This window comes from Pungitius pungitius, chromosome 9 (assembly GCF_949316345.1).
Source record: "Pungitius pungitius chromosome 9, fPunPun2.1, whole genome shotgun sequence".
NCBI lineage: Eukaryota > Metazoa > Chordata > Actinopteri > Perciformes > Gasterosteidae > Pungitius > Pungitius pungitius.
This window is the reverse complement of record NC_084908.1, coordinates 16,704,034-16,727,336: the sequence shown is the minus strand read 5'-3', so window position 1 is coordinate 16,727,336 and position 23,303 is coordinate 16,704,034. Positions and strand designations below refer to the sequence as shown.

General features: G+C 47.8%; 1 protein-coding gene across 4 annotated transcripts; it reads right to left on the bottom strand.

Moving 5' to 3' along the window:
• Positions 1–121: 121 nt before the first annotated feature.
• fhip1aa (FHF complex subunit HOOK interacting protein 1Aa) lies at positions 122–23,039 on the bottom strand. 4 transcript variants are annotated; one of them, XM_037471225.2, is made up of 12 exons: positions 22,797–23,039; positions 14,645–14,856; positions 8,864–9,544; positions 7,530–7,688; positions 7,277–7,363; positions 6,752–6,919; positions 6,160–6,239; positions 5,735–5,937; positions 3,935–4,906; positions 3,645–3,823; positions 3,028–3,148; positions 122–2,255 (listed from the first exon to the last, which is right to left on the bottom strand). In XM_037471225.2, the coding sequence occupies exons 2-12, from the start codon at positions 14,747–14,749 to the stop codon at positions 2,065–2,067; spliced, it is 2,946 nt and encodes a 981-aa protein (XP_037327122.2). In that variant the 5' UTR covers positions 14,750–14,856; positions 22,797–23,039; the 3' UTR covers positions 122–2,064. The 4 variants fall into 4 exon arrangements, with proteins under 4 accessions (XP_037327122.2, XP_037327120.2, XP_037327119.2 ...); XM_037471223.2 differs by having other exon boundaries at positions 22,921–23,039; XM_037471222.2 differs by lacking the exon at positions 22,797–23,039 and adding an exon at positions 15,823–15,867.
• Positions 23,040–23,303: the final 264 nt, after the last annotated feature.

Genomic DNA, 23,303 nt, shown 5'->3' with positions numbered 1-23,303 from the left:
TAAACCCAAAGTACGCAAGTTTTGACCAAAGTCTCTCAGGGGAAGGAAAGGTGTATTAAATAAAGACATCAGAACAAAAGAAACAGAAACTCCCTCTGGCACAAAGGACAGAAAGTTTAGATTGCGTAAGTTGACACATGTCAACAAAATATGTGCATCCAGTTTTTATTTACCAGAAGTTGATTTCATATATATATATATATATATATATTGGGCAGAAAACTGAGGCCAAATGGTGTAAAAAGGTCAAATCTATGGAATAAAAAGAAAGTTCTTGGTAATGATTCCCGTCTTTATTCCACAAGGTGCTGAATGAATCTGCTGGTAGACGAGTCTTTAGTGACAGCGCTCAGCAACATTCTCTTACCAGAGAAAAATACTTATTGAACCAGTCTGAAAATGCCTGTGATTGATGCAAATATTACGATTCCAAGGCCTTTTCAAACTATACGAGTACAGAAAGAAATCTAACTGCATGATATATCGCAAGTAAAAACTGAATGGATTGAAAACGGGAGAATAAACACATTATCCAGATTGAAGAATCGTGTTGAACTCAGTTCTTTGTCTTATTAACAAGACACTTAAGATGAGTTTTATAAAACAAACACATGTCCTTATAATTTACTGTGTTAGATTTAGTGCTCCATTATCTCAGTGATAATGGAGCTGTGAATAAAGCGCTCTAATCATTTCTGATATGTGTCTGCATTTCAATTGAATTATAATATATTATATTTTCATATTTCCGAGACTTATTTATGTCGTGTTGTGAATGGATGGAGATTTTTTTTCACTCCTAGAAAAGTAGTTTGAAAAAAGAAAATCTCATTTTTTCCTTCTGTGAAGGAATAATGAAACAAAACAAAATATGTTGAATGTCGCACTTTTGATAATATACAGCTTCAAATGAAATAATGTTCCTGTGAAAACCCATTTGAAATCAGGCATTAATGTGAACTAATTATTATTATAAAAATTGAAATATATCCGTCTTGGTACATTTGTTTAGACAGAACAGGCATTATTTGTAACAGAATGTATCTGTCGGATATTAACGACCCTTTAAAATACCAGGACTAAAATAAAGGCGATGCTCAACAGTCCCGCCCCCCGTAACCGTTACAACGAGAGACACTTTTCCACAGATGCAAAACTACGACTCTTCTAGCAGTGATACGAGACAGTTTACAACTACAAAACCCTACACAACCCCTAAATAGAAAATGATGACAAACCATGAAAACTAGTCTGTAGTGTCACCACGTGAAAAAATATATGGCAATAGAAACTCTTAAATAGCCCTTCCCCTTCTGAGAATATGTAATTATACCCCAAATACCCTTGATTTGCATAGTGTCCCGTGTCATTAGACCTTTTTGTACATCACAAAGCATTACTAAAATAAGGCAAATTAAATAAAGCAAGGACAATGCTGGTTTCGGAGGCCCAGTCTGGAGATGAGGCGAGAAACTAGTGCAATGTAGAAAAAACGCTTCACCCAAAGGCTGATTGAGAACGTGCAGTAAAAAAAAAAAAAAAAAAAAAAAAGACACCTGAGGTACCGCCATGAATGAAAAGGAAAAACAAATCTAAAAAACACACAAAAATTCGTGGAAACACCAAAGTTCAGAAACATTCAAAGGCCCGCCCTCTGAACGCGGCGCCGGCTCCACGTGGGGCTCGGATCTGCTTTCTGAGGAGGCAGCAACTCTCCGAACCCTGAGGATTGAGCAGAACCTCACGGAGCAGCGACGTTCAGAGTCCTTTCAGATAAGGCCCTGAGGATTGATAGAATCTTTGGTTAGTGGACCTGGAGCAGCCCAAAGGTTACGCCTCCTTCTCGGCCCTCAAACAGAACTTTGAAGACCAGAAAGATTGATTGATTATCTTTTCTTGGGATTTTTTGTTTTTTTTTAAATAGTTGTGTACATTAATGGATCGGCTTTCTTCATTAAATATTGCCTGAATAAGTCCAAAAAGGCATTGCTGGAAAAAATAAAAAGTCTCTATCAGTCTCTCGGGGGGGGGGGGGGTGTTGAAGTGGAGTCTGCTGGGACGCGATCACTCTTCCATGGGAATGTACGATAGGACGGAGTGCTCCTGTGCAATGGCGGCCAGCTCCTTGAGGAACTCCGTGAAGAGGACCGCGGCGAAGACCTCCGTCCGATCCAGAGAGATGGCTTTGGGCTTCGGCGGCGGCGAGCTCGTCAACGCGCATCCCGCCTCGCCGTGGGCGGAGCTTCCGCTTTCGCCTGAGAACGTTGGGAAGATTTTGTGAGAAACGACGACAAAAGGGGAGAAAAAGAAAATCAACGTAGAGACAGGACTACAATCTCTGCCGTGCAGGAGTTGGAATTCAGGACATATTCCTATAGCATTTTAGTCTGAAAAGTATTCATTTTTCATAGAAAAAAGCATGTAGAAGAAAGGAGAGTATCCATGTTAACCTACTTAGAAATTCCCCCTCAGAAGATTCTGGCTCTTCTCTCTCCACAAGGTCTTTTTTTGTAGCTTTATACAAAACCCAAGAACCGAGTTCAAAAACCATCCCTGACACTCAGACTGTTTCTCAGCTGCTGCACCAGTTAAGAAAATCAAGTGGAATTTATTATGGCTCCCATCAGACACGACCCGAAAATGAATGCAGATGGGTTTTTTTTTTTTTTTTTTTTAAACTTAACCCATTTTTTGACGGCACATTTTTGAGATTGAGGAACTCAATGACTCGTGGAAAGCAATAACCAAGTCTTACCCCGCGGGGGCCAACTTCTCTACTGAAAATACTAATACAACTCAGACTACCAGCCCCTCTAATGGTCATGATGGTAACAAAAAGTGTAAAAATGACATTATGGTTCTTCTCATTTCAGAGTGTTGAAGTAAAACCTGCATGGAAGTCTGAATTGAAAGGGAATCATTTAAACACTGGATTTTTCGTGCTAATTCTGTTATAGATGCATGTGGGTATATTTCCTAGCCGTGGCTCGCATAGAAAGCAAATATATTCCTGATGTGTATCGTCACCTGCAGCTACAGAGGAAGTCTCCCTGGCCAGCAGCCAGTGCTGTGCGGCAGTGATCAGCTGTGGGAAGTCCTTCCTGGTGGCAGCCTGCTCCTCTATCTGGTTCTTCACGGTGGCCAGGACCTAAAAAATAGACAACAACAAGAGGGTCACCGTGCATTCGCTTCTAAACTGATGACATTAAAGCAAAAAAACATAAAACACATCCTCTTGAGGCAACAGGCCTGACGCCTCCTACTTTCATTGGATGAGATGAGTTTTTCAGTTGGATACCTTTTTTTTTAATACTGCTGTTTTTTCTTTTTTTCCTCAATGCAACCTCCCCGAGCTTTAATTAAAACACGCTGCCTGATCGCAATCTGTTGATCGGCGGGGAGAAACGAGGAAGCCGTCTTCATTTCGCCGAGGTGCAGCTGCAGAACTGCGCTCGGGTTACAAAAATTCAACTCTCCCCTTTGAAAAGCCAAACTGCAAGTTCCGACATCTTCCAGCAACGCAACTAAAGCCAAACCTCATTCTGTCGACTCAGCAGTGCGCACGCCTCGAGGCAAAAGAAGGCAAGCACAAGCCTCACTCCTGGCTGCACACACACACACACACACACACACACACGTTTTACCTGGTAGAGGGAGCGAACGGTGGGCTGAAAGACCAAGTTTGTGTTGAGAAGGAAGGAGCGCAGGAGGGGCTGAGGGTAGGCCGCCAACTGGGCCAGGATGCCCGTCAGCAGCAGGTTGACGTGGAGCGAGTTGCTCGCCATGTTCTCCAGGCGGGACAGCAGCACGCTGACGAACGGACCTGCGGGAGGAACGGTCGCAGGCGGCATTACACATCGTGCAGTTTTTTATATATATATATTTTCTCGAGACGAAGCGGAGACTCTTTCTCCCCCCCCCATTCGTTGCTTACCGGTAAAAGGCGCCGACTGCTTTCTCGCCGCAACCCCGCCGACAAATTTGGCCCCGAATGGTGAATCCACTTTCTCCGGCTCCGGTGTCTCGGGGGAGAAAGAGCTGAAATCCATCTCCTCCTCCTCGTCCTCCTTCTCGTCCTCGTCCTCCTCCTTCGCCTGTGCAGGTGTGACGGGCTTCTTCGACTCGCCATCGGCTCTGACCGGTTTCCCCTCCGTTTTGGTGTCCAACGTACGAATGAGCTCCTCATACTGAGCCAGCAGGTCACGGCCCAACTCGTGGGAATTATACGCCGCGTCACCTTTGGACTCTGCGTCCGCGGGGTTTCTATCCGCAATCGCGGAGGGCGGAAGTGTCAAACTGAGTCCGTTTTTCAGCTGGACCGCCGCTGCTCCCGGCTGGCTCCGCTTGCCGCCCTCGGCATCTCTGGTGACCTTCTTGGCGACGAGGTCGTACACCATGACGTCGTCCTGGAACTCGCTCTCCTCGACGTACGCGCCCCGTACCAGCATGGTGGCCGTCTTCCTCATCTCCTGGATGTGCGCCGGCGGCTCGTCGGGGCGCTCGGCCTCCGCGGCGGGGGGGGCGGCGACCTCGCTCTGCACCGGGCACGCGTCGTAGCTGTCGTCCCACTCCAGCTCCTGCGGGCCGACGGCGGGGGGCTCGGCCCCGGGGGGCGGAGGGGCGCGGGGGTGAGGCGCCGGCGGCCGCGGGGCGCGCCTTGCGGCCGCCTGGGCCTGCCAGCCCTTCGGGCCGGGCTCCACCGGGACGCCGGGTCGGTAACTCTCGGGGGGGGGGTCCTCGCCGTCGTACGGAGCCGACCAAACCCGGCAGGCCTGCGTGCAGCCGCCGATGCTGCGGCGGGCGTCGTAGAGGTAATGCAGATAACTGACGTCCAGGAAGACCTCGGAGCCGATGGTGCAGGAGTGGCCCGCGCCGTCGTCGTCCTCGGAGAAACTCTCCGTCTCCTCTGGAAGCAGGAAGAAGAGATGTGAACTGCGGGTAAAGGCTGAGCGTTGGTGCGGAGCGGAACTAATGAGGTTGATTTGTAGCTACAGGCGGCAAAGTGATGTAATGCAGCGAAAGGCAGGAGATCTCTCTATCTGACAGAATTCCCGGGTCATGTGCTCGTGTCCCAGAAAAATACCCATCAACATGTAATGTTATTAAATTATACTGGGTTTTAGCATTATTACTGCTTTCCTCCCTCTGCTTATTTGGTCCGCACACCACTATTACTGAAGGTAATAACATGCACTCTTATCCACTTATGAACAGTAAAAATGTGACGGATGAATTTGCTTTGCTGCAGATTTCAAAGGAACGGAAAACAAAGAAAACATTCATAAAAGCTCATAGAAGCTGATCCTCAAAGCTGCTGAAATCCAGTCCTTCATTTGGGCTTTGCTGTAGCACGTACAGTACTTTAAGAAATCAAAAGTATTGAAGGCTTTACACTAGACAATCTCTCACCCAGCTGATAGCAAGAGCTTAATCTCAACGGCACCTTTCAAGCCCTTCAAAGGGTTAAAAGACGATGCATCTGTGTCCATCCAGTACTGCTTATAAAGGATTATTCCAGCGTGTTAAAACTTGCATCTGCTCTTTTGTTTCCCCTCCATTGTTTGGATAAAACAGTTGGCTTGTTAACAACCTTCATGATGATCCTGTCTCATTGGAACTGAGCAGGTCTCCAATGATTACAACGTCATAATAACCGATGCCAATTATGTCCAAGCAAAACGAGAATGAAGCTGTCACAAACCGGATTAGTCTTTCAATGTCCCGTACGTCTTACCCGAGGCGCTGGTGCTGTTGGGAGTCTTGGAACCTTTGGAGAAGAGGATGGACTCCAGCTGTCGGAGTGGCGGGGGGCTGCGGTCGGGGGAGCAGCAGGACGGCGTCAGCGCCAGGATCTTGGCCGCTGACACAGAGTAGCAGTCCCTCTCCCCGACAACGCGCCTCTGACTCAACATCATGTGATTACAAGGGATCAGGTACCTGGGGAGGCCAAAGGGAACGGATCCTGTTAGGAAAACCAGCGCCGAGCACAAAGGGGCTTGGGAGGGGGGGTGGGGGCATATGGAAACACAAATCTGCACAGTGGGAAGTACAAGGAAAAAGCTCATGATTTCTTAAACCCAATAGATGTACCATGCATCATAACTGGCATGCGGTAAGTATGTGTGTGTGTGTGTGTGTGTGTGTGTGCGTGCCACTCACCTCAATATGAGCTGCAGCATCACATCTTCACAGTATAAGCCAATGAGAGTACGGAAAAGTGCCAGAGACACAGTGCCCAACTGCAGAGTTAAAACACACAACAACAACTGAGGATTTCAACTACTGCTGAAAGTGTTGTTGAATTATCAAGAAACAGGAAATAATTATGAATAATTATTTGGTTGTTACACTTCAAAAAGCTTAGAGGAGAAGTTTAATTTGGCTCGGGGTCAAAACATTTGAAAAATCAAACATGTTTCATATCTTCCGCTGAGGTTCAGGTGAGCCGAAGCCGACAAAGAACCTTTGCTGTTTCATGTTCATGATTTGAACAAAAGGATCTCATAATAGAGGAATGCATTAAAACAAAAAAAAACAATTGTTTCACCAACTGGAGGATGTCGCTGAGCATCACCATGGAAACATTCTGCCAGCTTTGGGGCTTACATTTGGAGTTTCAAAAATGGGTCCAAAATGGCCTGTGGGGTTGTTTTCCAAGGGTAATTAAGACATGAATCATGCTGTGTGTGGTTATAAGACCAGACACACGGTGCAGAGGTGCAGTCGGCAGATCGCCGGGTTCGCTGCCCACCTGGAACGGCGTGTTGATGCGGCTGACCAGAGTGTCCAAAATGTGGACGCTCTCGTGCCGGTGCAGCAGGATGAAAGAGAGGAAAGTCTGCAGCAGCGCCGGCTCAGACGCGGTCCTGAGGAAGAGGTCGAGGTATGCTGTGGTGGTCATCACCTCTTCCAGGGTGAACTTCACAGGAGGAACACGTCATTAGTCCGAAATGCAGATTCAAAACGTGATGCCGCAGAAGAATCTATTGAGTAGGTCTACAGATTCAATCAAGATATTGGTATGTTTTGTTTGAGTATACAGTACACCTTTTCATTTTCATAGATAAAAGCAAATAGAACCTTAAAAGTATTAATTACACCGGGACACTTCCTAAATACATTCCTTGGATTTCTGCCTTTTTCGGCCACACAGACATTTTATTTTTTGCTCTTGCTCTTGCTATTCTCAATAATATGTTTAGTTACTAAGGGGCATCATTGCATCTAAATCGGGCCATACGTGGAGATGAAGAGGAGAAGGACGGAGAACACCAACCTTGTGCAGAGCAGGTGCTAGGACAGGCACGAGGAATCCGTTGTAGATGTAGCTAACCAGCTGGTCTCTGATATCCGGGTGGGCCACCTGGGAACAGTCGATTACATTTAGCCGTGACTGCAGTCAAGCAGAAGGTTGGCGGCATTTACCACCTGTGGATAAAACCTGTGCAACCGTGTGGATGCTAAATGTGTCACAGAGCCGTGTGTGTGTGTGTGTGTGCGCAGCATCGTGAGCCAACACGCGTCTTCACCTGAATCACAGCGTTGCAGAACTCCAGCGAGTTGAGAAACTGGACGAGGGACGGCATCTGGAGCCAGTCCTGTTTGTGCAGGCAGTGCCATTCTGCACTGGGAACCTCCAGCTTGGTGGGCAGGGACGAGTACAGGCCGCTCAGCCCGGTGGCCAGAACCTGGAGACAGAGGGAGGGACATGCCAACGTCAAATTACACGTTCCGCATCAGGTCAAAAGCGGATTTGGGTTTATAACGGATTATATTATTATCAAAATTGTGAACGTGTAAAATGTGTAAACTGATCCTATGACTTTTCCTCACGCGGATTTCGGTTTTGAGTGAATAATTCTTGACCACTATTGGATGGACTGCCATGTGGTTTACAGTTTTGGATCTCCCACGTTTTTATTTTTGAGACTTTTTCTTTAAAAAAAAAAGCATCTTCAAGACAATATAGCGTTTAGTTTGACAAAATATGTGCGAAAATAAGAACTACTAACACTCCGAAATTCAAAATACTTAATGAGGTCTATAATGCAGATGAAAGCATAGAACTGTAGCAGCCTTCAGTACACATCCACCAGCTTGCTCCTCCTCATAACGGCATAGGCTACATAAGGATTCAATACCTCCCACAGGTTAGCTCTATAAACATTTATGAGCAGCAGTTTTATTTGCCTATAACTATTTTTCAAGATCATCACGGTTTGATCATCAGGTCACTAATTAATTCCTTGATGTCAACTGGCCTTCCGTGTAACAAATGGTCAGTATCTAGTTTAATATATATATTTGTATTTCTGGCCTTTCTGAGGAGGTGTTATTTTAAAAAAAAGAACTGTAGCAGAGTCTATAGCAGAGTAATTAAACTGTAAAATGATACATCATTAGTGTTCCATTGATGCATCCTCTGTAGGATTATCCTTGTTGCCTGCGGAGTGAAACCAATTAAATTCAGGCTGCACTTGTTAAACTGGCATCACATCAAAAGCAATTTCTCATTGCGATGTCTGCAGCTTTGGGTAAATGGCATTATTATCACAGGATTATCTTGCAACCGTGCCTTAATCTTATGAATGCCAGACATTTGTAACACCCAACGAGAGGGTTTAACCTTGCTTCAAGTCGCTCCGTGAATTCATCTGCATACCCGTCGCCCGATTCTTTTTCTTGTCGGCAACGAAGGCCACTGGAGTCCGGGACTTTTTGATGAGAACTAATGAATGTGAGCAACCCCTCATACGCAAGGGTTAAGTCAATTAAGAAGATCAGAAACCCTCAGCGGAGCAGTCTGAGAGAGAATTACAATGTCGCAAAAAGCTATAAAGGTGTATCCGTGGGAGGGACTAACCGGACAGAAGTAGGTGTTCTGCGCCACGTGTTTGGCCACTCGCTCGTTCTCAGCCGACAGCGACATGATGAGCAGCAGGGCGTCTCTGGCTTGCTGGCCCACCGTGCCCTCCCTGTGGATGAAGGGGATGAGCAGGGAGAAGATGAGGAAGTTGGTGGCTCCCTGGTCCTCGCTGGTGTGGAAAAACAGCTCCAGGATGGAGGGGTCCTTTGCCAGCACGCAGCACAGCTGGTTGAGCAGCAGCACCAGCTCGGCCTCGACCCGCGGCGCCGCGGCGCCCGAGCAGGACGACAGCAGCATCATGAGCGGCCGCAGGATGGGCTTGTGGTGCAGCAGGGGCTGGCGGGCCTGGCCCACCAGCATCTCGTACATCTTGAGCTGCTCCAGCTTCATGTCGTCCGTGAACTCCCGGCGGAGGCTCCACACGAAGAGGCGCTCCATGACGTTCTCCAGCACCACGAACTCCAGGATGGGGCCCATGGCGCCGACCTGACCGCTCTCCTCCTCCATCAGAAGGAAGAGCATGTGCTCCACGTAGTTCTGCACGGCGCTCGCCTCGTCTCCGGGGATGGGGCCGAAGCGAGGGGCCCCGCTCGAGCCGGAGCTGAGGTGGATGACACTGAGGGAGGACAGGGTGGAGCTGCTGCGCAGGGGGTCGTGCTTCTCTAGGATCTTCACCACCTGAAATTAGAGACAAAAGGGATTTTTACTAACCACAAACTGTTGGATGTTCATGCACGGAAGAACAGCCAAGATGGATTTTTGTACTGGAGACGTGTACTAAACATTTCGATGGGACAAAGCTTTATTGGTTGACTATCCAAATAATTCCAACAATGCTTTCATGCAGAAAGTGTGGAATCCAAGAAGGGAGCAAATTGAGCGCTCGGCTTCATTCTGCGCTGAATGCATAGAATCATTTTCCCTTCGTGGTGACAAAGATGCGCTAAAGTATTACCACTCACATAATCAAATCATACGTGCTGTATTATGAAAAAGAATTGACACGAGTTAGTGTCTTCTGTCAATAGCAGATTTATTTGTTTAGAGGCCGTGCTTACGGCATGTTCATTTGATGGGGATGTGATGCAGGTAAAACCCTGCTTCCTGACAGGTTAATTAACAACTATAATGGGGTGTAAACAGAGCAGCGGCACAGTGCAGATAAACTCAGTTTGGTAGCACACGGTGAAACGGCCCTTTGTGTATCCAGGCCCTCCCTTGTGTGTGTCGGCTGCATAGAAACCAGAGTCACAATAATGGGTCCAGTGTTCCCGGCCTGACACTGCTGCCATGACAATAACTGGTTGTGCACAAGAGGGCCGGGCACAGCTGATGGAAACAGGAGAACAGAGTTTGTGATCTCAGCCTGAGCCCAACAGGGGCCAGTGGTCCAATGGGAACAGCCGGGTTCACGGGATATTTGTTTTCACTGGACACACAGGGAGAGAGTCGGTTTACAAATGGCACTTCAAGCGCGAGCTGAAGACGAGGTGCTCACGAGGCCTGGAAGCATTTTGATCGCCCCTCAACAACGCGACGCCCGAGCCGGCAGCACGTTTCTACCTGGGCTCACGGGCCAAAAAGTGCAAAGAGCTCACATGCACTAAAACACGGGCGACTTGCTATGTTGACAAAGCAAGAAGAAGCTCTGCTCAGGTAGAGATTACTCGACGCATTGTTGTGCCGATTTATTAATTCTCTGTATCCTGTAAAGGTATTGTAGTTAAATATATTTGGTATATGGCTGTCGCCGTATAGAAAGCCATTGAGAGGCAATAGATATATTTACTCTGAATTCAGCAGACAACCTTTAAGGTTTGTTAACCTATGATGCCTAGAATATGTGTATTGGTAAGCATTCATTTTGGGTATCTGATTTGGGGTATTAACTTCAAAATGATTGTCACGGTTTGGTCTCTCTTCCTGTGTTATTTTGTAGTTTTCATGTCTCTTGTGTTCCTGGGTAACTTCACTTCCTGCCTTGTCCTGTGATTGCCTGATTGATCCCACCTGTGTCCAATCACCTGCACCTCCCTTGTGTATTTAAGCCCTGTGTGCCTGTTGTCCAGTGTCGTGTCATTGTCTATATGTCCCACGCTGTTGGAGCACGTTATCAGTTTTGTCTGGAATAAAGAGCACTCTTTTTGATCGAGAACCTCGGCTTTTGAGTCCTGCTTCCGCCTGCTCCAGCACCGACCCTGACAGAATGACACGACCAAAGAAGGACTCAGCAGACTCCTGGTACGACTTGGGCCCGGAATACCTGGATGTGAGGAGCCCGTTTTTCCAGCGCAAGACGGACTTCATTTTTGGTCCCAGGAGCTATCAGAAGGCGTGCCTGGAACTAAGGGACCTCCTCAACCCGAGGAAGAGCCCGAGGAGGAGGAGGAAACGAACCCCTCCAGCCCCGGCTCCTGACCCGGTCCAAAGACGCTTGCCCCAGCCCGTTCCTGCGCCGAGACGCCCGTCAGCGCCCGTTCCGGCGCCGAGACGCCCGTCAGCGCCCGTTCCGGCCCCCAGAGTCCAGTCTCCGCCCGTTCCGGCCCCCAGAGTCCAGTCTCCGCCCGTTCCGGCCCCCAGAGTCCAGTCTCCGCCCGTTCCGGCCCCCAGAGTCCAGTCTCCGCCCGTTCCGGCCCCCAGAGTCCAGTCTCCGCCCGTTCCGGCCCCCAGAGTCCAGTCTCCGCCCGTTCCGGCCCCCAGAGTCCAGTCTCCGCCCGTTCCGGCCCCCAGAGTCCAGTCTCCGCCCGTTCCGGCCCCCAGAGTCCAGTCTCCGCCCGTTCCGGCCCCCAGAGTCCAGTCTCCGCCCGTTCCGGCCCCCAGAGTCCAGTCTCCGCCCGTTCCGGCCCCCAGAGTCCAGTCTCCGCCCGTTCCGGCCCCCAGAGTCCAGTCTCCGCCCGTTCCGGCCCCCGACGATGACCCCTCCCTCCCACCCTCTTGTGACCGCCTGGAAGTCGGTCCTTGAAGGGGGGGTGGGGTCAGGGGTTGGGCCGGAGCCCCAAGCCTCGACGACGCCGGAGCCGCACTGCTCGGCGCCCCCCGCCACGACGACGCCGCAGCCGCACAGCTCGGCGCCCCCCGCCACGACGACGCCGGAGCCGCACTGCTCGGCGCCCCCCGCCACGACGTCGCCGCAGCCGCACTGCTCGGCGCCCCCCGCCACGACGACGCCGCAGCCGCACTGCTCGGCGCCCCCCGCCACGACGACGCCGCAGCCGCACTGCTCGGCGCCCCCCGCCACGACGACGCCGCAGCCGCACTGCTCGGCGCCCCCCGCCGCGACGACGCCGGAGCCGCACTGCTCGGCGCCCCCCGCCGCGACGACGCCGGAGCCGCACTGCTCGGCGCCCCCCGCCGCGACGACGCCGCAGCCGCACAGCTCGGCGCCCCCCTCCGCGACGACGCCGCAGCCGCACAGCTCGGCGCCCCCCTCCGCGACGACGCCGCAGCCGCACAGCTCGGCGCCCCCCGCCGCGACGACGCCGCAGCCGCACAGCTCGGCGCCCCCCGCCACGAGGCACGGCCGCCGCAGCGGTCGGCCCCCCGAGACCCTGAAGCCCGGCCGCCGTAGCGGTCGGCCCCCCGAGACCCGGAAGCCCGGCCGCCGTAGCGGTCGCCCCCCCGAGACCCTGAAGCCCGGCCGCCCCCCCCGAGACCCTGAAGCCCGGTCGCCGTAGCGGTAGACCCCCCGAAGGACCCGACACATGGCCGCCATCACCCTGAGTTCCCTGCGCGGTCCAAGATCGTTGGGTTCCCACCCTCCCTCCCCTTGTCTGTGTTTCTCTGGTTCTGTTCCCCTTGAGGACCGTCTGGAATTCGGTCCTTGAGGGGGGGGTTCTGTCACGGTTTGGTCTCTCTTCCTGTGTTATTTTGTAGTTTTCATGTCTCTTGTGTTCCTGGGTAACTTCACTTCCTGCCTTGTCCTGTGATTGCCTGATTGATCCCACCTGTGTCCAATCACCTGCACCTCCCTTGTGTATTTAAGCCCTGTGTGCCTGTTGTCCAGTGTCGTGTCATTGTCTATATGTCCCACGCTGTTGGAGCACGTTATCAGTTTTGTCTGGAATAAAGAGCACTCTTTTTGATCGAGAACCTCGGCTTTTGAGTCCTGCTTCCGCCTGCTCCAGCACCGACCCTGACAATGATAGCGTTTTTTTTTTTTTAAGGCTAGGATTGAACTATTCATTTCATATGTAATCATCACAGGCCACAACCGGCTTAATAAATCAGCATGGTGAAATTAAAAGAGCATTTACTCTGTGCTCATTACCAGTGGTTCTGTTGAGCGAAGCCCTTTCTGCTTCACTGGAGCTTTTCAGACTGGTGCTGGGGAGTTTGCCGGTGTAAAGATGTCAAACATCCCATGATAATTAAAAAAGGTTTAAAAAAAAACACACCTACTAAAGTAAAAGTTCAAGACAGCACCATACTGTGTGTCCTGTTTTCAACCCTAACCTGTACTTGTATACAAAATAAAACCCGCAAAAAGAGATCACTCTTAAATTTGCTGATGCAGGTTTCTTGTTTTTCAGAAACACAGAACAGGCCCAGATGAGTTTTCCTATGAATTATTAATACACAATGACATACGCAGTGTCAGATTCAGGCAGTGCTCTGAATTACAAATTTTAAAAAAGGTGTTAACGCTGCAAAAAATAACAACAAATATTACTCTTAAAGTTGCGGAGAAACAATGGAGTTTTTAATGTCGTTAACGTTCTATATGTGTGCTATTCTATTGTAACCACCATGAAGCAACTTCCTCTCAGGGACTGGGAGCTCCGTCAAGTCTCGTTTGTCAGAACTCTGACAGCTGAACACGTCGTTGAATGCACGCCGCGTGGCGGTGTTTCCACATGGAACGCTAAAAAAAGACGTCACGTGACACGGGCCCCGGGTTGGAAGGAGTCAGGGCAACCGGAACGATCCCTTTGCATGTCACAACAAACACACAATGAGCTCAGCGAGGCCTGGAGAGCGGCAGATAAGACGCGGCAAGCGAACACAGACCTAATCTGCCTATAAAAACACGCCGCGCTTCTGACAGATGCTACTTTACGACTTGTTACTCGCATTTCAAGGTTTTTCCCGAACTGAAACCAAAGTCAAGAGCGCTCTTATCGCTCCACTGATTAGTTGAGCGTGGAAATAAGACTCTGCAGGAGAGAAATTGGGCTCCCGGGTCGCCTGAAGCTAAACAAGCTTTATTCTGAACAGGGAGTTCTCATTTTATCTGTTCAGTGTCAGGCCGAGACTAGTGAAGAAATGTGAGAAGGTGTAAACGTACAGACAAAATATACAGCCCTCCGGGGAGGCTTTATGCTCCAAGCCTGCTTAAAGTGACCCACTATCCACAACAGGTTTGTATTCAATTTGTCTACATGAATCCAAATTCACCAACCAAAATAACTTCATAATATAAATGATAACCACTCACCCACAAGACAAACACCTTGAGAGTCAAAGTTGAAAACTTATGACGAAAGACACGTTCCAGGCAAGCTTATAATTAGAGTCTGATGAAATATAGTTTCCACTAATAAGTTAAAATCATTATGATTTTTTTTTTTATTATCTTACTCTTAAAATCACACCTGAAAAGTGTTTACTGAAGGTTTTACATTTCTACAGCACAATTTTGCTAGTCGTTATCTGTACAAAATCTAATGGGTAGACTCCAAAAGTTGCATTTTACTTCTTTAACGTCTACCTCTGGTAAAACTAGTCAGACGGATGGTGAGACGTGCAGACGGATTGATGGTGGTGCGCGGGGCGTTTTACCTGAGACCAGTGGTTCTTGAACACGATCATGCAGGTCTCCGGATCCACCCCTTTTAAGACCAGCGACTGCCCGTCGGGGTTTCCATTGGCAACCATGGAGGCCATCGCGGTGACCGGGGTCGTGCGTGGGTTAAACCATGTCCTAGGCGGAAGGAGGACACTCCTGACAGCTCGCTGGTGCGAGCCTAACCACGTGGGGCAGCATAATCACCCTGAGAAAAAAAAATACACACGCAGATTAGACACCGGGCCACAGTGAGTTGATTCATAAAAACAGCAGCACAGATGCACTGGTATGTCTGGAGGTTGTAGTGCATTTCCTCCCCCACCACCTCCCCCTCCTTGCGTGGCTAGACGGCAGCTATGACAGGTATGCAGGGGAACAATAACAAGGGGTCAGGTGACCATAGGAGGAGGAGGAGGGACGCCGACTTTGGCCGCACGCTGTACTGGCTACGTAAGAGGCCCGTGGTGGATTCCTGCAGGGCCCCCCGGACATCACTCTCATTGCAGAAACATTTGCAAGGTTGAAGGACGACTGGGTGTGAACAACGAGGCGAGTCGGAGGTTGGAAGAGTCAACACGTGTAGCCGTGAGGTTCTCTTGGCTTGTTTGCATTAAACATTTGATCCGCCCACGTTTTCTTCTGCCTGCAGAAAGTCAATGTTTGCATTGACTACGATCAGAACTACAATGATACCACATGGATATAAAAACAGTTTCAGCTAAACGCTCACGTCGACATGCCAACTAACTAAAGACACCGTCAACCTGATCGGTGGGCTTCGTCGCCAATGTCCACGCGGAATTCGGACCAGCATCACTGCAGCCGAGCCGCAGACCGCCCGCTGTGCTTTAAGTCTTCTGAACGCCAAGCGCAACGTCAGCGCCCTGTCAAACGCTCGCACGGCAGAGGATCCCATCACCGCAGGGGATCAACTGGGAAACGCGGAGCAACTGCAGGCCATAAGCACCAAGCCCACCCCCCCCCCCCCAGACAATAAATCAACCTCTCAACCAATCGCCGCTCAACCACTTCTTTTGAATCCGAGGCAGAAACACTGAGGCCCACAGTGAAACTTTCACCATCTGTTTTCAGTTAGAAGGAATGCGGTTGGATTCTTGAGAAGGAATTGGAAAACGCTGCTTGGTCAGCGTGTATTTATCGGGTTACTTACCGTCGCTGAGCCATCGTCAACGGGGGGGGGGGGGGGGGGGGGCGGGGACTCGTCCTACGCACGCCGCGACCTCATTCTCGTCCTGTTGTCACAAAACGAGGGAGGGAAAATGAAGACATGGCAAAGAGAGGAGCACAGAGCGAGAGGCGAGGCATGGTGGGCAGTGACTGGAAGTGAGCAAGCTTCTCTGGGAGCAATTCTTTGGACGGAGATGGAGAGGGAGGAGGTTACAAAGGGGGGGGGGGGGGAGGGAGAGAGTTTAAAATAAAAAAGATAGACATAGAGAGAAAGTGTAGGGAAAAGTAGGAGGCGCAAGAAAAAGGACAGCAACATTGTTCCCAGAAATAAAAAAGTTCAGAATGAACCAATCGGGTCGCATGTTTCAGCCAGATTTTCAATATCAAATCCTCATGATCCCTCCTTTCGTGGGACAATAACCCCATTGTCTCTTCCAATTAGTGTTGTGATGTAATTGGCATCCTTCGCAACGGCGAGATGCCAACTTTCCCTCTCCAGCAATTACACCGGGCCATCGGGGGAAAACCATGTCCCGTACATGCATAACGATAATCAGAAACACGTTTGCGTGACATCACGCAGAATAAATCGACTCCGCACGGCGCCTAAAACATGCAATCTTTCAAAAAAAGCACAGAGAGGGAGACAGATGGCGATGTGTGTGTGTGTGAATATATGTTAAAAAGGAGAGGAGGATTTTGCGCCTCTGGATGGACTCACACATTTCGAGGAGCCCAGAACAAACGCCGCCCGTGGAGATGTACACTAGAGTCGACGTAACTCACAGGGACTCGCTGTTCCTTTTGGGCAAACGCACACGCAGTTTCAAGCTCGCCGTCTACACTTTGGCGGCCGGGCAACTAAAGACAGGGCCGCTCCACATACTCAAGCCACATACTCAAGCTCTACAAACTTGTTGTGTTAGAAAAGCTGCAATATTTCATCCTGTGTAACCGATAACCTCATTCTGTACATCAGCAGTGAAAAACGGATATTGAACAATCCTTTTCTCTTTTTTTCTGCCCTGTTGTCATTAATGTTCTCATTGCTTTTGGAGGATATTCGCTGTGGCCCGTGTTATATCGGTTATTATTGTACGTCGACTTTTCCAAAACGGTTCCCTTTGAAATAAAATTGATTCACCCGAAGACGACAAGCCAGACAAATAGAAATGATGTTGTCTCACTGTATATACATTGCTGAGAAGAAATTACAGAACGGAAGAAGTGTGCTTGAGATTATAAGTGTCAATTGTTGCGTTTTCAACACATATCATAGTTTTGTAACCATTTTATGTATAAAAAGAACCAAAGAAAATGCCCCCCCCCAAAAATCCTTTATTGTTTGGGCCAAAGGCGCTGGTAGAGAAGATAAACTAACAACTAGTTTAAATGAATGAGCCATAATCTGACAATATTTTAGCAAACATGTAAAACTGTAAAAAAAACAATCATATCTTTCACCCTGTTGTCTTTTGGTCCTGAGCTGCTTGATATCCTGCTTTGTACATCAACAGCCTCGTCAGTTTGCCAGCTTGGCTTGGCTTAATAAACAGTGATTACCGATTTATACTGACTTTCTTCTCTCAAAAAATGCTCCATTAGTTACAGTTCATTTGAGCCAAAAAGGCCAAAGACTTGGAATTAGCGAATCGATGTGCCACCGAGCATCGGCATCTTACAAAACGATAAAACTAAAGCTTCACGGCCGATCCAGTGAAGGGTCTGCTAATGAAAATCATGACCCACATCGTGCTCCCATTCACAGTACCTGCTGTCATGTTGTCACATGGAGCCCACAGTTACCCAGAAGCCACCGCTCCACTTGCTCAAAATAACCTGGAATACAGTAGACCCAGAAACGGGACAAAGCAGAGCAGGCGCTGAAATATAAGGGTATTAAAAATACATCTTTAGTGCACGTGCGAGTGGTGTTGCTGAAGACGCGTTGGTCTGTTTACAGCCTCACTGCGACTCGAAGCCTCCGCCGGATTCTCCCAACTTCCAATTATCCCACTTATGGCAATTTGATAATTACACGGAGTTTGTCGCTTCCACGTCTCCGCAGCCAGAGACAATAATTCTCTCTTTTCCTGTTCTTAGATGTCGGGTCGGGAGCATTCAGTAATTCAGTCGCACCATTAGAAATATTTGTTTTCTTGGCTATTTTTAGTTTTTTTTCAGTATCAGTTGATGCCTCCATTTATTCCCGTGGGTCTTAGCTAATTGACGCAGACCGAAAAGTTGTTTTTTTGGCTCATTCTTAGGAAAAAAAAAGAGACTAGATAAGAGTCAGGAATTGTCACAAAGTGTGTTTTTCTCATGGACCTGACTTGCCTTTCCAACTGTTGCATCGGTTTAAGTCATTATTTACTTTCAGTACACGTATACAGCTGGAAACTATGAATGGTTTCATATGTGATGCATCGAAGAGAGAAATAGGCTCTCGTCTGCTCACTCCCAAGGTAAACATGAAGCGAGAACTATTGGTCACGCAACCTCAGGCTTTTGCAAAGAAACAAAGGAGTAAAGATAAAAGCCCAACACTCAAAAAAAAAAAGAGTTATAGAGACAAATTCTCGCCTCAAAAGGGTTTTGTCTGTTTTTCCTGATCTGGTTTCGGGTGTCGTCAGCTTTCTGTCATCGAAGAGGTTTTCATACACACACCCGGGCGTCGCCTTGATGAAAAAGCTCAATGGCCGGACACACCCTTTACTCAGAATAAAAGATCATATTTCTCGCTAAACAGGAGTTTTAACCTCAATTCTAGCGAGTCGTATTAGAGGGTAGATATATGCATAGAGATATTGGGTCTGAGGTGAGGCGCTTTGAACTTGGAACCTCCAGCAGACAGAAGAAAAGTCAGACTGTTAAGAGTTGAACCCGCCTTATTACATAATTGAGGGTGGTGAGGTAGCCGCCATGGCAACGCAGTGAAAGACAGGCCCATTAAAGTGATAGTGGCTAATGAAATATTTAAAAGGAGGGCCACAAATGAAGCCAGTGCCTGCTCTAATAATTTATAGTCTTCACCGTACTCATTCATTCAACAACACAACAAACGCACAAAATGTTACCTCAAACAAATTTGTTGTAATTTCTGTGGTCAAATGCGAAAAAAATTATAATTAGAAAGTAATAATTTACCCGGTGACATCTTTTTAACTAATTCAATTTATTGTTAGTATTATATATGTGACTTTCAAATAAAGCAATGTTATTAATCATATATTCCTGTGTACTGCCCTCCATGATACATAAATCCTACTCTTCCACAGACAGGTAGGTGTTAAGTAATGACTGTAAATAACTTATGAGCTAACACTGTGATTATGTAAGCAGCTGGTGTTGCTCCCTGCTGCCTGTCTGAGGATTCTCACAAGCACATGCACCCTGACAGGGTTACCTAACAAGTAAAAGCTGTGCCAGTAGGAATGCAATTAGTTTTGCAGGAATTAATAAAAACAAAAACAGCAACAAATGTTGATGCTGAAAAGTCAAAAATTCCTGGGATCATAATAAAGGCATAACAATTAGTCCTAGAGGATGTGAACGCGTGTGTCAAATTTCTTGGCAATCCAGCTAACAGTTGTCCAAACATTTTACTCAGAGGACACATGGCAGCCAATTGTTGAGGTATTTTAGTCTGTACTGAAGGAGTGGAACAACCACCTCACTCATTGCAAACATGTGTTAAATGTAAGTAATCGTAAAAATCGATTAATTACCCCACAAAATTCATACCACCCAAATGTTACAAAGGCCTTCAAGTACTTAACAGGTCATTACAAGTTTATTACATGTTTTTTTCTAACCCTCAAAGGCTAAATGACCATGTTGCGTGTACGAAACCTGGTGACTAGGGAAAAATCCTATCTGTGCTCCCGGTGCTTCCTCTAAAGCTCGTTTGCATCACGTCTCACTCGCTGATAACATGAAGAAGCCTGGTTTGCGTATGCAATGGAAGATACAGCGTGGCTGTGAAGTTCCCGAATGTTTATCACAGAGATGAGAAGAACTGCCCCCATGCCATTAGCACACTGGATTTAAAAAAAAACAGAGGCTCAAACAGCCATTGACACGCAGCTAACAAAAGAAAACTGGTTTTTAAATGCAGAACATACCGAAAAAAAGCCTTTGGGGCTTATATGGGTCAAATATTAGCTTGGGTGTGGATAATTACTGTCACTTTCACTTGTCACTTGTCACTTTGTTTAGCTGGTGCACTTGGTCTTTATTTCAAATTTTATCTTAATCTCTTTTTACTTACTAACCCATAGCTTTAGCGTACTAACCCATAGCATATATTTTATTATACTTTTATTTTTATCTTATTGCTGCACTATGTTGTCATTATTGTACTGTCTTCAGTCATGCACCAACCGCCAAGACAATAATGCCAATAAACGTTTCCTGATTCCTGATTAGGCGACCCGTTTTCCTCCTTGCAAGGCTGTGTTTTTTTTTTCTCACATATTTCCATGGCAAAAGAGATGCAAACTAACGTACTACATGCTGGTGGCGCTCTGTAAAGACACTGGCCTTCTGGACTTTGAGCTGAACAATGTTTTACTCTGCCGGGGGATCTGGTTTTGTGCCGTCGTTTCCGGGCGGTTCAACCACATTCTCCACTCTTTTCACACCAAATAGCTGCTCTTTTGAAGAAAAAAAACGACACAAAGTTAGCCGGAAAACTAGGGGGATTCCGCCTCCTAAGCGGAGACACGGGTGAGCCAACAAACATGTACTTTAAACAGAATTAAAGAATACACCACACTGGCATCTGTAGGTTTCCTATGGGGCTAAAGTGCGTTAGCCTAAGCTAGCATAGGCCGAGAAGCTTAGTTAGCTTTTTTTGCCCCGTCTAAAACGTCAAAACTAACACGTACCAACACCTCCGACGCTTTGGTACAAACACATGTCTCTTTTCTTTAATCAATATACTTTAACTAGAAATTGCAATTCAACAAAGGAAAGTATCTCCATCCTCTGCTCGGGACAACATTCCTCGACCATATCTTAAAAAACAATAGTACTGAATTTCAAATTTAGCACAGTCATGCTGACTGTTTGTCTATGCACCAAGTGTTTATGCTAAAATAAGCTATTTCCCTCGCAGCTGTAGCTGCAAAGCATCAACAAAGACAGGCGGGCGATAGCCCTGTTCGACTGTCCTTTGAAAGAAAGAAATGGGTGAAAAAAAACGACAACGAGAATTACTTCCCCAGCCAGTCGCCCGACTCGCTTTCACGGCGGCTTGGTGACTTTCTCGGGGCAGGTGGGGGCCCAGAAGTAGGGAAGGTGGGGGTAATCCCAAACACGGGGCAAAGCTGAGCTGGCTGTGTCTGTGGTGGGAAACGTTAACACACACACACACACACACACACACACACACACCTGCTGATATGGGGATGGCAGCACCTGTTCCCTCTGAATTTCCCACAGGTTCTGCTAAACGTATCAAGACCAAAACAACTGTACATTTTAGAGCTTTTTTTGTTGCAATAACTACAATGAAACACAAGCTTTCTATTACTTATTTTGTTTTAAGAAGCCTTTTGTTAACACTACAATCAGTGACATTGTGTACAGGGACCAGCAGGGTGAAGCCCATCTGGTCTCAGACTTGTGACCTTAATCCAATCACATTACTACGACTGTCATGGCTGCGATGGAGACAGAGAAAAAAAACTAAAGTCAATCTAACGGCATTACCACTAAATGAAATTTAAATCCCTTCTGAATGTCGCTGGTAATTATACAGATTACTGATTAGCCATATTTAATAATATTGAATTCTTTGCTACACGTCAGTATTCATGCGCAGTAACTAAAGATGAATGGCAAATTCACAAGGTTTTACATTTTTGCTGTAGTCTCCGGAGTGGAAGTGACTAAGAGGCAGCCAGAGACCCCATGTGACCGATTACTAGGAAGATACCTCTTTAGAACAGAGGTGGTCAATCACGACTACCTAATCACAGCCAACTTCTTCACCGCGATCCTTAAAACCTCACAATTTTATATTTAAAACAGTTTTGAGTTCACAAAGCAGGTTTTTGGGGGAGGCAGGAGATTCGAAAGTGACCATAACCATCCCCATAGCAACGGTTCAAACTCCTTCCACGGGTTTCAAAAACGTTTCTGATAATCGATTGATTCCTGGTTACGTCTCATCCAAAGTAATGTTTACATTTCGAACCCTTCACCTCACGGGTTGGTTCTCTTGGGTAATTGTGAATTTGTTATCAACATTTATGGCCTTATTAAAAAGACTACATTGTAACTTATTAACTGATGAGTCAATCCCTTTAAATAGCACCCCTAAAAAAGCTTTGTATACTTAAAAACCACACAAACAGAAACAAACATTAGGCTATGAAACATTAATGATGCTTTCTGAGGTCACGAGGAGCCCCAACAGGTGAATGAGAGGACAGGTGGGCTTCACTTCTGCTCTAGAACAACTGTGCGTCAACACAGGATAAGCAGCAGCACGTGGGCAGAATAAGCAATGACGCTCCTTGTGGAACCAGAGACATTTGAACACGTGTTTTTTTTATAAGGAATGGCGAGCTATGATTAGAGACAGGGCGCGTCCACGTTGTCTCCACGGCGAGGACGCGCAGCCACGAGCAAAGTGGAACACAAAAAAAACAACTAAAAAACTGTATTTCCCTTTCGAAGGAGGCGAGGACTTTATAGTAAGCGGTCAAGTTTGTTTAACTGGGAACTCTCGCCCCCCCCCCCCTCCCAGTTGACCCAACCGAGACCTCTGGTTTGCCCTGAAACCCAACCCGTCCCCCCACCCGCACGCGTCAATCACACGCTCCGCAACTGTCAGAGAAAAAACACGCACACGCGGGGCAATGCCCGCACGTCATCGCGGAAAACAAGTGCGATAAAGCTACTATTTAAAGCTATTTGTTGTTTTTATTGTTGTTGTCTGTTTCTTACCTTCGGACGGATCCTCTCCGGGTTCTTTCTGCCGCAAACAGCGCTCAAGCAGGTTTGACCGCAAACACACACACACACACGCACACACACACACGGCGGGATTTCCGCTGAGGGAGAAACGTACCGAGGTCGCTCCTTATGGTCACACCTCCAGAATGTCCTCCTTTTCATAACAGCACGCCGTGTTGCCGAGCGACCTGGTCCCCCGCGGCGCGCGCGCACACGTACGCGCACATAGGTGAACCCGCATTAATCCTCATCGTGTAACGCTCCTCCCACTGAACGGGGGGGTGGGGGGGAGAGAAAAGGCCCACGTCCACCGCGGGAGAGAGTCGGTGTCCCCTTTTTGAGAAATACGCCTGGGTGGAGATGATGAATCATCGTGATAATGGCTCACTGCAGGGTGTGAATGATGCTCTGGGTGAGAACTTTGGAACGAGGTTAATCCAAATCGATGCGATGCAGCACGCCTCTTAATTAAAGACGATTGCAGTTTTAACCTTCATT